Consider the following 13,810-nt stretch of genomic DNA (forward strand, 5'->3'; position numbering starts at 1 on the left):
CAGACTTGATCAACAACATAATAAACCAGACGGCTTCGTCATGCCATTCAAGTTAAAGTCAAGGCTCTTGGCTAAAAAGTCTTAAGTCAAGTCAAGTCAAAGTCAAAGTCAAAGTCATCAAACTGGCTCAAGTCAATTGACTAAAGGTGTTTTTGTTTTCTTTTCTTTTTTTGAGGCGGCACTAACTTGTTATATAAAGTTTGAAAACCACTGCACAAGAACAAACATTCTTTGTATTTGAATGTTAATGTCGCAGTAGCGTGGCGCATTCGGGTGCACGTAACTAAGGATACCTTGGTGTAGCCACAGCTGTGTTCGGCTAATGGCTTCTTTTAGGTTGCGGGGGTTTGGATCTGCACGTGCACCGATCACATTCCAAGCGATGCACCTTGAGAAGATGTGATGCTTTAGGTTTGGATGGGAATGCATAAATAAACATTTTTGAGTGGGGTTTTTTCCCCCCTCATTTGCATCCTTGCCTGAGTGCACCTGCAGTGATGAAATGCAAAATATGGCGCTTAAAAGCATCAGTCATCGAGCTTTGTTTGGTTCCGACATTGGAGGGAAGTAAATCAAGTACAAATACTTGGGTACTGTTCTTAAGTACATTTCTCTGGTATTAGAACTCGAGTTATTCATTTTTCTGATGACATTTTACTTTTACCACGCAACATTGGATGCATGTGATTTTGGCATGTTTCATCACATCACGTGGAGAACGTTGTCAAGCCGAACATGTCCACTCTAGTCATATGAAATAATCCATCATTCAGAAATTCGAACTGTAGCTGGTAAACATGTTGCTAAGTGAAGGTCCGCCATGTGTTGATTAAAAAGCCCAAAATGTCCACCCTGTCACCGAGCACATATTTTGCTGTTTGCGTGTACATTGTCTGCTTACAGTACATTTATAAAGTGGGAGCTTGACCAATATGCATTTCTCACAGCGTAAAATCTAATTAATGCAATGAATATGAAGCTCAATGCAAAATCTCATCTTTTTTTGGGGGGGGGGGGGTGAAATGGGAGCTTTCAAAGCTTACTTTTCCTGAAATTCGGAGCACGAGTACTTTTGCCACGTATGACTTCCAAGAAAACCACAATCGCATTCTCAGATGCTTCTTGCTAATTGTTGCGTCGTAATGTGACGCGTTGCTTGTCTGCGAGTCGACAATAAGCGACAAACGGCCCTGCCGCCGTCTGCCTCAGACGTTTTCCTTCTTCTGAGAATACGTGCAAACAAGGTATCGTGACTTGGAGGTGGGAGAACTCCAGACAAATGGGATCGGGCTGTTGTTCTGCTCAGAACAACAGCGGCTTACAGAGGATGAGAGCGATTTGAGCTTCTGGGCCGTGGTGAGAGGGAGAAAGGAAAATTGAAGAAAGAGTGGAAGAACGGGGATGTGACGACAGCCCGTTTGATCCTGAGGGATGTGCGAGAGCGTTTGAAGCCGACAATCCCCCTTTGTGATGATAACACGTGGTTTTTTTTTTTTTTTTTTTTTTTTTTTAAGAGTGTGTACACTCATCCTACTTCTTCCCCCATTTGCGCCATTGTATTACGGGCAGCTGCACGGGCATTGTAGCGCCCGCCGCTAATCTGCAAGCGAAATCTTTAGGCCCGATGTGGTTATGGGCAGCTGTCTGCGTTGTAGGAAGCGCCGCTAATCTGCCTCGGTATCATTTAGCCCCCTCGTTTAGCTCGTTGATCCTCTCCCATTATGCCTCCCTACTCATCGAAATGTGCCACTGAGCTTGGCAAGCTGCGCCGGAACGCTGGATGGATATAAAAAAAATAAAAATAATCAAAAAAAAAAAAAGAGGAAGCACCATAGACGGCTTAGAAAACTACATTATGTTGTAATTTGACTTTAAAAGGAGACTATCCTCCTCCACCGTGTCAACATCTTCAATCAAGTTCAGGGTTTTCAAGACATCGAGCCACCATCAATTCACATTGGTTTCCTTGGACAAGATCAGTTGGTGGCAGTAATGCGCCATTAAGAACCAGTATGGGCACGATGCAGCAGAGGTGGGGCGTACGTCACATATGTGCAAGTCTCAAGTCACCGTCGGAAAAGAATCAAGCAAGTCAAGTCGCCACGAAATTTCAAGCAAGTCTAGTCAAGTCGTACAATCTTGCTCCAGTCGCAACATACATTGGAGTGGAAATAAAAATTTAAAATAAAGCCGCCCCCCCCCCCCCCCCCCCCCAGATTTATTTTTCAACATAACACATATTTATACGTAAACAAAATCTGCATTCCTCCTGCATCCTCTAATTAAATCACTCATTGGAGTTTATATATTTAGAAGGACTGAAATCGACAATTGTCATTCGATTCAAGGTTATGTTTCATGTGCCGTGGTGTCAATTTTAAAAATGTCCTGCAGACAGCTTTATCACAGAAGGCATTGTAACGGTGACACTTGCATTCGCACGGAGCTACTCACAATTTGTATTGTACTTACTAATAGTGGAACGCACTTTTATCCACTATTTATTTTTATTTTATTTTTTTTAAAATCACCTTTATCGTAGTGGAAAGTTGATTGGATACAACAGACCTGGAACGCACCTGACACCTGCTCGTGCCGACTCTTTCGTCATGCCCGCAAACGTCTCATCACTTTTTTTTTATTTTTTTATTTGATTTGGTTTTCATTTTTTTTTTGTCCACAACTGACAGTTAGCAACGCAACTTCACTTTGTCTGCATTCGGCGGTTGGCGTCCTATTTTCGAGGCTACCTTCTGCTCTCGAGTGCACACGGCTGCGTCTCATTAGGAAACGAGAAAGACAGAAAAATGAGAGACTTTTGCTTGCCTGCATGAAACTAAACGAAAAGTTCGGTCAATTATCATAAACCCTCCCACATTACTGAGTTGTACTCAAACGTTCACAATCACGTCTTTTGTTCTTGAATGGTCCCAAACCAGTCTCTGAAACTTAATGTTTGACACTTACCTGTGAGTGACGGATGACGTTCGACGTCGTCGTTGTTGTTGTTGTTGTCGGGCCTTTAATGCGCGAGTTACAAACCACGCAGGTTGCCATTCTCTCTTTTTTTTTTTTTGAGAGACTTCATCGACAACGTAATCCTTGAATCCAATTGTTGTCATCTTCGGAGCTCCTGAATCCCATTGTTGGTCATGCAGGTGCCTACGTCACACTGGCAAATGAGCAACAATGCGGACTGGGTTGCCAGGTTGGTGCGAATGACGTGAATATATATATATATATATATATATATATATATATATATATATATATATATATATATATATATATATATATATATATGGGGGAAATGTCTTCATTAAAATGCAGGTTTCCAACTCTAAACAAGATGACTTGTCATGTTGTTCAAGTCCAGGTCAAGTCAAGTCTCTTTGGCTACCAAGTCTTCCTGAAGTATTTGGCAAGCAAGTAGCAAGTTCTAAAACTGGCAACTCGAGTCGACTCAAGTCCAGTTATTTGACTCGAGTCCACCCTCCCCATCTCTGCCATACAGTATAATACTGTACACCCAACGGATATATTGTAGTTCAGGAATTAATTTTTCATGAGAACAAGTCAGGGTGAAAAGATATGCGAATGTGTTTTTAATTATTGTGTGTTATTTGTGCAGATGAGTAGAGGAGGGAGATAATTGAATTACAGTCAGCGCGCTGGCAATGCACCGCTATAATTGTCTGAATACATCAGACTGTTCGCTTGAAAAAGACAAAAAGTAGGTCTTACATTGTTACTGGAGAACGATAAGACGTTTCCGATTAGTTTTTAATTTAACTCCCAGGAAGGCACGATGTAATTGTATTTTCCACACATCCCTTTACTCATTACCATGCGCTGTAACATCTAGTGCAGTACTGTATATCATCTTGAAGTCTGAACAAATATAACGTATTGTATACATGCATTAACATACGTACTTGCACTCATGTGCGTCATTCGAGAATGAGAGGATCATTGAGGCAGCAACATTTTGGGAAAAAAAATGACCATTTGATTTGCAATTGGTTATGTTTTCAAGTAAAACAGGTAATGAACCATTATATAACTTGATGCTTCTTCGGAGCTATCTTATTTGTCATATCATATACTTTGCTGTGTTTGGCGCATAACGTTATTCGGTATACAAATTTGTGCACCAAATGTGTCATTATTCTGTTGCAAGACTCGGCTGCCGTCTTGTGGTCAAATGAGGAGTTGCTACTTTTTTCCCCATTTCAAAAGCTGGTGGATCCTGCCCTCCGGCGGACTAATTGTGTAATTACAGTTTTTTTTTTTTTTTTTAAACACTTCAGCAGATCTGACAAACTACCACTGTCAGTAGTAAAATGTATGTTGTGTAAATAGGTCATACCCAGAGTGATTAAAATATAAAGAAGCACGAAGTGGATATAAGAGTAAATACATTTTATTTTCCCCCCTAGGTTTGTTTACAGTATTTAAAGTCAACTTTTACTTCTATTCACTTTCCATGACTTTCATTAAAAAAAAAAAAAAAAAATTCAAATGAGCAAAGATATTTGTTTCCTGTACATTATAAACAATATACAACAATGGCCACAGAAAACAGAGAGAAAAAGTCACAGAACTAAGAAGCCTGCCTTTGAGATGACAGCATTTAAACCAGTTCCCAAAATGTGACAGTTACGAGATGTAAACAGTCCACTTTTACACAACATTTTCACATTTCAAAAACTCATGTGCGTAGATTTGCGACTTCACATTGTCTGCTGCCCCTCTAATCACTGGTACGAACGATGGACCTTATTTCTCAACTCCGACAAGTAGAGAAAAAGAGCAAACAGGCAAACAAACATTTTAGCATCTATTTGTCAGCTGAGAAGAATGAACAGTGCATTGATGTATAGTGGGGGGGGGGGACTTAAAATTAATGAGTTGCATTTACATGTTTCAATTGCTCAGGAAGCTCTGTTTATCTTTTAAAAGCTCAATTCGTTATTGCAACGTTTGAAATAGTTATAGAAAGGATTAATAGACCAAAAAAAGACACTGGATCTTTATCTTTATTCTCTACATACACATACGTATACTGTACCTATAAAGAGCTACTCAGAGAAAGTGGCAATTTTGCAGTGGCCTCTTAATTTTTTTCAGAGCTGTAATCGTCAAACTAAGTTTTCAGAAGCCCTCAAACTGTTAAGTGTGCATTATTTACAACATGAAAGCTCAACTTTGGTGCCGGCTTGTTTAAAGGAACGAAGAGATTATCATTTAGTATTTCCAAAGGCCTTCTCTAAATGCTGTCTGTTGGTCCGTGTGTCAATACCAGCCATTTTTGTCTTACGCGACAGCATGTTTTGACCTCCTGAGCAGCACTTCGCAGACGACGTCACAAATTTTCCCTGCCCGCATTTAAACGATTGCTACAAGTCAAGCAGTTTTGGTCTCGTCTTAGTGCTCCCATTTCAAACGAAAGCCAAGCAGCATGATGAACATGGAATGCTAAAACGGCCACTTTGTTTTGCCAAGAGATTTAGCCGACTCCGCCTCTGTTTTAACCCTCACTGAACACACTTAAAATACACACACGCCCCTACAGAGGATGACTACATGGCGATTGTGGCACATCAGCCAAAAACCCAAAAATAAGGGTTTAAAAGCAAAAGCAGCCAGGCATTTTCCAGCCATTCAGTATGTCGTGATGACTCTTCACTTCCTGGGTAAAGCACATTAAGTGCATGTTGCTTGATGTGGGTGGTTCGGTTGCCTCTCTGGTGGGGAAGGGGGAGGAGGGGGTAGTTTCCATGGGAGTGACTTACTGGCGTCTCCAAACAATCAATGTTTGGCTCCCGTCTCTTATTCAGCGTGCCTTAAATATGGAGATTGAAATGACCACGCATTGCTTTACATTTGACCAGGCTGTTCAGTCAGTACATGCACAACCTCTTTTTTTTTTTTTTTACTTAACTTGCAAATGGGTAGATGATTGTGCCAGTCGCACCAGGCACTGAACAAAAGTCTTCCCAGCGTGTGCCCTTAGAGGGCGCTCTATGTTTGTCGTAAGAGAGGCACTGAGCAGGGCGTGGAGGCCAGAGGAAGAGCAGGAGGAAGAAGAAGGGTGGGGGCGTTTATTCTGGTAGGCTCAACACAGCCACCTCGGGTTTCATCCTGAAGTACTGGTTGAAGCGCAGCACCGCATAGCTAGAAGGACAAAATGGATTAACATCAGTCAGACCTTGACAAAAGGGTGTCACATTTAGAGTCATTATTGGAAAGCAACTTACTCCAAGAAGTCAAAGTCAATGGTGGAGAATTTGGCCTGAATCAGAGCCCAGAGAGCCCAGAAGAAATGTGATGCCTGCGAGATGAGAAAGCAAAGTGACAAAGGATTCAGGCTCAGCGATATGGCCTTAAATGAGTTTTTTCCCCCCCACAAAATTCTGATTTCTGATTTTAATAATTGTTTCCCCCCCCCCCCCCTAATTTGCTATTCCAAAAAGCAAAAGACAATCACATGATTCAAACCCAGTTTTGCTTTTGCTTTGTATTGCTTTCCCTTCTGAGACTTACTGCAAAGCACAAGGGAATTAAAGTCGCCATGGCAACCATAACAAACACCTGAAACTCAATCAATCCACTCGCCCATCCTCCATACCGTCCTTGGTTAGATTTTGCACTCCAGAACAGGTAAATGCGTGTGCGCGCGCGTGTATGTGTGTGTGTGTGTTTGTGTGCGTACGTGGTAACAGGCTGATCAATAATCCGATTTTTCCTTTGAAAATGCTCACGCTGAGGTGCAAATAGGTCGTTCATAAGTTTTTGCCAAGCAAGTCCTTAAATTGACGACTGAGGTCTGACTCGAATCAAGTCACGTGACTCGAATTAACCCCCCCCCCCCGTTTCTGAAAACAAGTGGCACCAGAGATAAAATAAACCACAAGTTGCCTTTTAACCATGCCATTATATTAGGACATGAAAAGTAATGACGCGTGGCCTTCATGAAACAAGCGGCGCCAATGGGGCAGCAATAAAAGCACTTACCAGGGCAAATCGGTTGACTTGCACATAAAGCGTCTCCACTTCTCTGTCAGTCACCTTGTTGCTCAGACCTTTGTGCCCCTTGTAGGCTTCCAGGTACGAGCGAAGCCACTGCAGCTGAAAGGGCCGTGCTGGGTAGTGGCTATAATCCACTTCGTTCAAACCTGGGGAGCAAAACAAAGAAATTACAGTTAATCCTTGACACGGTTTTACCTCCGATTTCAGTGATCCTCAAAGGATGGTATCCCTGAATTAAATATTCTCACTGAACATAATGTTAGTGTCTTAAACCTGTTTTTCAACCCAGTTGCGTACACTCGTTTACCGTACAAAACATTTGCATTCAATCTGATCGAACTACTACATTCAAACATTGATGGAGATGAAAGTTTCATTTAGTTTAAGTATAATACACTTGAATTGAATCAGCATTTACGTCCAATTTTTTTGTTTTCTACACTTAAGCGCAGTGTTGCAGTTCAAACTGTGCATAACATTACGTCCACTACTGTATTTTAATGTTGCTCATGATGATGGTACTTGGAGAGCTAAGATTTGTTTCTTTTTTTAGGTGGGACCTGGTGTAAACATTTTTCGAACCACGGTCCTATTCTATTCTCTACTATGCTTACCAGCAAACTCATTGAAATGATTCCCAATGTCGAAGGCCTGGTAATTGTAGCCGGCATACTCATAGTCAATGAACTTTACATTGCCTGCAAGGAGAAGCGGAGTTGTTTAGACAGAAACATGGGAAGTACTGCAAAATGATGATGATGTGTTTTTTTTTTTTTTTTGTCCCTTTGATAACTCAGAATGTCAAGACTGTCAATTGTCTTGTTTCCTGTCCAAATGGACCAGCCAGAAAAATCCGCTCTTTAGGGGGATGGGGAAGGTCAAGGAAGAGTTTGCATTTTGAGAAGCTTTTGTGTGAGCACAGCTGACAGGAAAGTAAAATAAAATATCAATAAAAGACAGCGCAACTGGTTGTATTTTTACAAGGGCAATGGTCTCAAACAGAGTTATCAGCTCACAAGTGACAGCTGCGATACACTTGTAGGGGTGAAAACGCGCAAAGTCAGCGCAAAAAGTCACATACCAAAGTTAAAGAGGAAAAGAACAGAAAGAGGAGCAGAGGCTGTTTGCTTTGGATAACATGCAAAGATGAAAAGGGAAGTTTTCCAAAACAGGTTTGACAAGAATATGGCAGCAGGCGTGCAGTAAAAGGTTGCATCGTAAAAAGGACGAGGATACAACACGAGAAAGTTTCTTGGATGAGATTCCAATAAAAAAAGCAGAGTGAGCAACAAAAGCAGCCAGAGTTCTGCCCTCTCTGCCAAGCGCAGTTACATAACACTATGACTAAACGCACAATTTGCAAGGCTTCATGCAGACGTCGGCCATTTGTCTTTCTACTGTACTTGTATCACGAGTCTGCGTGTTCTTTTGGAGGAAGAAGAAATGCGTTGTATTGCGCAGGTGATTTCGAGTGTGAGCGTGTTAGATCACGATCAGCCGCATGCATGAACGATGAACACAAAAGGAAGAGTTCAGTCATAAGAAAGTGGATCTCAAAATACAAACCCTTGCTTTGACATGCCCAGTTGTGATAGACTTGTTTCAATGTTGCTGGAAATTTGGAGGGATGCGTTCAAGCCAAATGAATGGGGCTCTAATTTCTTTACCCTAACACATGGAACATTCAGGTTTTTTTTTTGTTTGTTTGTTTTTTGAGGTGGTGCTGGACTACAGAGAAAGACACTTTGAGGTGGGTTACCAGGTGAAGTGTGGGTCCTAGCGGGACACAACTGAACACCTCCGGGCAGTGGCTATAGCCCCCCTGTGCAGCAGATGAAAAAGTTGGGGCAAACATCCTTCACACTTGCTCACTCTCTCACTGACATATTTGCCTTGTAGCCTTCCTGCACAATGTTGAAACCGCAGGCAGTGCTGCTGTTGCCCCCACCCATCACCCCCCTTTCCCAACTCGACATTTATCCGCAAAACACACCCCTCCGATGCTCCCGTCTCATTGGTCCGCTGTGAACCCAATCGTGTGACACCTTTTGCTGCTTCGACGAATGATCAAATCTTTGAGAGGCTTCCTGATGTGAAATCTGTGCAGCTTGCAACTAATGAACTGAATTTCTCCCAGTACAACAAAAAGACTGATCAACAATGTAGGAACGTAACAAGAATTAGAGGTTGGAACTGAAGCGGTAGTCTACAGAGGATTCAGTTCGACCATGATTCAGTCATGTGTAGGTGTAGTGCACTGCTTAAAAAACAGACAATAGAAATGTCTTCTGCTATCAATAATAATGTCCAAAGCCCCACCTTACTGAAGCCTGAAACACAATTCTGCAAGCATGCAACATGATCATTTCCATACATGTCAAGTGCCGTGCTTGGGTGTTGACCCCGAACCTAGTGACACACGATACCGTGTTTCTGCTGAAACAATGAACCCTTGTTTGACAGACAAAGCCGTGGATTCAAACAAGGTTCTGGAGGTGTGGAATTTAACTCTACAGTGGTGAAACTGTATCTCTGGAAATGGCCTGTTTTGAGTTTTAAATGTTTTGCAGAAGCGTGTTTCAGCTTGGTAAATGCGGCTGTTAATAATTGAAACTAAAAGGGCAAACAATAGAAAAAAGGTGGTATCACCCGCATTGCAAGAAGCTTAGTAATAAGAGTGCGAGGGGGGACAACTTGTGGCTTAGTAGCATTGGAGGGCGCCATGGCTGCCATGACTTCATCCTGTTTAGGCAGACTACACACGAGGGCCCCCGCGAGGCGACTGCGCCCGAAGTTTGCCGCTCTCCTTTGCCTCCCCAGGGGCAGGCGCAGCCTCGGCTGTTCCTCCTATGGAAGAGAGGCTAGACACAAGGAGCTGTGAGAAGGCCCCGCCCCTCGCCGCCAACAGACGAGGGGGCTGACAGCTCATATAACCACCCGCCCCACATTACACAACCCTCCCACATTATACGCTTTACCTCTTTCTCAATCGGCCCAGCAAATATGAGAGGCACCGAAACTTGACGTGTGGAAGTGTGTGATGCCTGGCTGATAATGGTGGTTTTACTGCACTTTTAAGTAAAGATAATAATGTGACAATTGGTGCATTCAGCTTGCTTGGATGTAATCCAAACCACCTTTACTGTACCCGCAGCCCAGTACAAACGGCAAACGGCAATGAGTGAAATGTGCTCGGTGAAGGAGTCGAGATGCAGTTAACGGTGTAAGAGCCGAGGTCCTGCACTCCACACACCACAAATCAGCCACACAACAATTGCGAGACGTACGGAGTGGATTACATACCGGCCTGCTGGTTGTAGATGATGTTTTTGCACAGCAGGTCGTTGTGGCACAGGACCACGGGGGAGCCCAGCACCGACAAGCTCTGCTGGAGCCACACGAGCTCTTCTCGGAGGCAACGTGGGCTGGGCACCTCCGTGCTCAACCTGGCGGGGACGCAAGGAAGCACAGTTACATATAGCTAACAAATTGGGAAATGTACAGGCTCGCTTGACTCAGGACGACAGTGTTTCCTCTCCAAGGTTAGCAGCACCTGGGTGCAAAGTCAGTCATTGTTTGTTTTGAATATGATCTATGGTGCCAACACACACACAAAGTTGTTATTGCCAGCAGCCCTTCAAAACAACTGTCACAGTGCATGTAAACACTCATTTGGCTAACTGCATGTAGCTAAAAATAGGGCAGCAAAAGTGAGCAATATTATCTTTGAAAAGGCATTCCATTCTTGTACTGGCTCTCACTACATTCGACGTGTACCTAATCGGGCCCGACTGAATGTGCCACAATACGCTGGGCAGCACTGAGGTCGACTAGAAGCAGTACAGGGGAATTAAGAAGAGGCAGAGAAGGTCCCCTACTAAGATGCAGTCATAGTCGTCGTCCGTACAGAGCACACAGAATATTTGCCTGAGAGTATTGTACGTGCTGTTTGTACGTGTTGCTGCTTTGTGTGTGTTAAAGTAGCAGTTGTTTGAAATGTAGAATTACCGCAACACATATGCTAATTTCCATTAGCCGGCACATAAGATTTCACATTATGTTAGCATTACGCTACCATACTTTTGTTATATGAAATTAATGATACGGTTTGGTTGAATATTTTCGTATTTAAACATACAAGGTTCAAGTGTCTTCTGTTTTACATATTACTTTGACAGTAAACTTTAACTGGTAGTGACAAATGAACAGCTTGAAGCAAGCACTCTTTGTCTCTTGTTTGGAGAACTTTGCGAGTGAGAGAGAACAGGTGTTAAGAATACTTTAAAAAGTGTGTTCTAATAAGTGTGTTTGATAGGTTTAAATGTGTTTAAAGTGTGTGGGAGGAGTAAAACTACATTTTGAAAAAAATTATATGGTCTCTCTGTATCACTAATTTTGGGTATGGAACGCATCCGTCGTGACAAACAGGGATTCACTGTAGCATGTGACATGCAAAGGAGTATGGGTGAGCAGATTGAACACTCACCTCGCATTCTTTTCAGGGTCCGTGAAGTACTTTGGGATGAGAGAGAAGTACTTGCCCATCTTCAGCCACAAGTCCGACTGGGGCACCCAGCCATTGTGAGCATGGATGGCGTGATACTTGGCGAGCTGTCTGGCAATGAGCCTGGCAAAGTAGACAATGGGATTTCACGAATGCCAAAATAACTGGAGCGTGTGGCTCTGGAATGTATACCCTGCAATAAACAGAGGTTCACAGTACAAGCAAAGCGGAGATACCTGAATACAGACTGGCTACGGATGTGCTCCGGCTCCAGCGCGGTGCCTTGCAGAAACTCGTAGCACAGGCCGTTGTTGAAGGTGCAGTAGAGGCGCGGGGCGCAGCGGTGTGCGTGCAGGACTCGGAAACTCTTCACCTCGTTCTCGCGGTCGATCAAAAGCTCAGTCTTGTTACCGTAGATACGAACCAGGACCACGTCTTGCATGGCCGTGCCCACGTAGCAGCCAAGCAGCTTATTGGTGATCCCGTCAGTGAAAAACTGGAAAAACGAGAGTCGGGAAACAATTAGGAACATGTGTCTCCATTTTTTTTGCATGTCACATAACTTGAGGAATTATGTTGGACTCTTTTCAAGCCTCTCTGTTTTGAAGCTCAGCCCACTTGTTTGAGCTGCGCTGTGGCGGCGGTGTCAACATACCAGCCAAATTGTTATCCCTATGAGGCATTGACTGGGAATGACAGGAATTTTATTTTCACACGGAGGCATTGACTGGCATTTTCTGACTTCTCTATTTTTTTTCTCTACTCGCTCATTGATGATGAGGAAGAAAGCGGTTCAATGCGCGTGACCAACTCCCATCCTGGCGGTGTTGGCACCCCTCACCCTCCACAACATAACAAAACTCCGAGACTCCATTAGATTTGGTGTACTAGCAATGCCATAAAGCTTATATATAAGTACGTACCAATAAATAACACACAAAACTCAACTATTAATGCTGTGACAAGGGTTCAAGACTTTTGCACAGTACAGTACTGTATATTAAGGCAAAACTGGTTCTCCTTTTTTCCATGGCAGTTGACTTAGGCAAAAAAGGAGAGGAAGGGTGCAAATAGTCTACTCAAACTTGACTCTGCTCCAGGCACAATAGATGCACTACATTCTGCCTCTACAAAAATAACAATGCTCATTTTTTACCATGTTTGGGGAAATATATGATGAGCATTACTGTAAAACCACACACACACAGAATAGCGCAATTTTACTTTGTCGGTGCTAAAATTATTTATTGACCCCACAATAATATATTTATACATCTACGCCAGCGACGTATAGTGACGTGCATAACAATTACATGGTCTTCCACTAGATGGCAGAAGGCTCATCATTAACTACAGAACATTTTTGTTTGGTGGTGTGCAGTTACTTTTTTTTCCCCCCACACCAATAAATTAAAATTTAAAATATAAATAAAATATAAATACATAAATATAAGGTAACCTAATACAGTGACCGGTGGCTCGAGATGTCTGCCGAAAGCTCGCGATGGTTTCGCTCGTGACTTGGAACGTGACGCAGAGGAAAAATACCCGCATCTCGGCTGCAATAAAACCTCCAATAATAGTAATAATTCACTATAAACTCATGCGTGATACATTTGCGGTATTGTGTCTCCCCAGTGGCCATTTTAAATAAGGAAGCTGTCGTTCCGAGCCGTTCAGCTATTTTGAACACGCCTGCAAGCGCTTTAAGCTAGCGTTGCTGTGTTACAACCACCGAGGGGAAAGCAAGAACGTTATTGGGAGATGATTTTTTTTTTTTTTAGAAAATTTTTAGGGAAGTAAACATAAACTCCACCTTTATTTTGACCTCGGATGGTTTCCAGCTCGGTCTCAGCTCCTTGACCAGCTTCAACGCGCCGGTTCTGTAGTCTCTCTCCTCAACTGTCACGTCGATTTTGGGCACGGACGGAGCCTCTTCGGGTACGTGAATGTAGTTGGCCATTTTTTTTTATTCGCAATATTATCGTCACAAGATGGCGTGAAGAACGAGAAGCGAAAGTAATGTGTGAAGACCGTGTGACAGTCTTGCTGCATATAATGTCAGTTGAGTGAAGACAGAATGCGGCAACGCCTCTCCAAATGCCCCCGCCCACCCGGGTGAAAGCTTCTCCTGGTGCATGACGGGAAACGAGTGCCACTAGTAGCGCTTGATAAACACACCGGCGCACGCCGACTGAAAACGTTCGCACCCACGCCCGTCACATGTCCCGAAACCCTTATGTTTCAAGGCGCTACCACGCGCTTTTCAGAGCA

At 43.1% G+C, this 13,810-nt stretch overlaps 1 protein-coding gene across 1 annotated transcript; it reads right to left on the reverse strand.

Moving 5' to 3' along the window:
* Window positions 1–4,407: 4,407 nt before the first annotated feature.
* Window positions 4,408–13,667, reverse strand: etnk1 (ethanolamine kinase 1). Its single transcript, XM_061668346.1, has 8 exons — window positions 13,353–13,667; window positions 11,773–12,032; window positions 11,519–11,659; window positions 10,336–10,478; window positions 7,647–7,730; window positions 7,018–7,178; window positions 6,261–6,334; window positions 4,408–6,177 (listed from the first exon to the last, which is right to left on the reverse strand). The coding sequence occupies exons 1-8, from the start codon at window positions 13,497–13,499 to the stop codon at window positions 6,105–6,107; spliced, it is 1,083 nt and encodes a 360-aa protein (XP_061524330.1). The 5' UTR covers window positions 13,500–13,667; the 3' UTR covers window positions 4,408–6,104.
* Between the last annotated feature and the right edge of the window lie 143 nt (window positions 13,668–13,810).

This window comes from Phycodurus eques, chromosome 22 (genome assembly GCF_024500275.1).
Source record: "Phycodurus eques isolate BA_2022a chromosome 22, UOR_Pequ_1.1, whole genome shotgun sequence".
In the NCBI taxonomy this organism is placed as follows: Eukaryota; Metazoa; Chordata; class Actinopteri; order Syngnathiformes; family Syngnathidae; genus Phycodurus; species Phycodurus eques.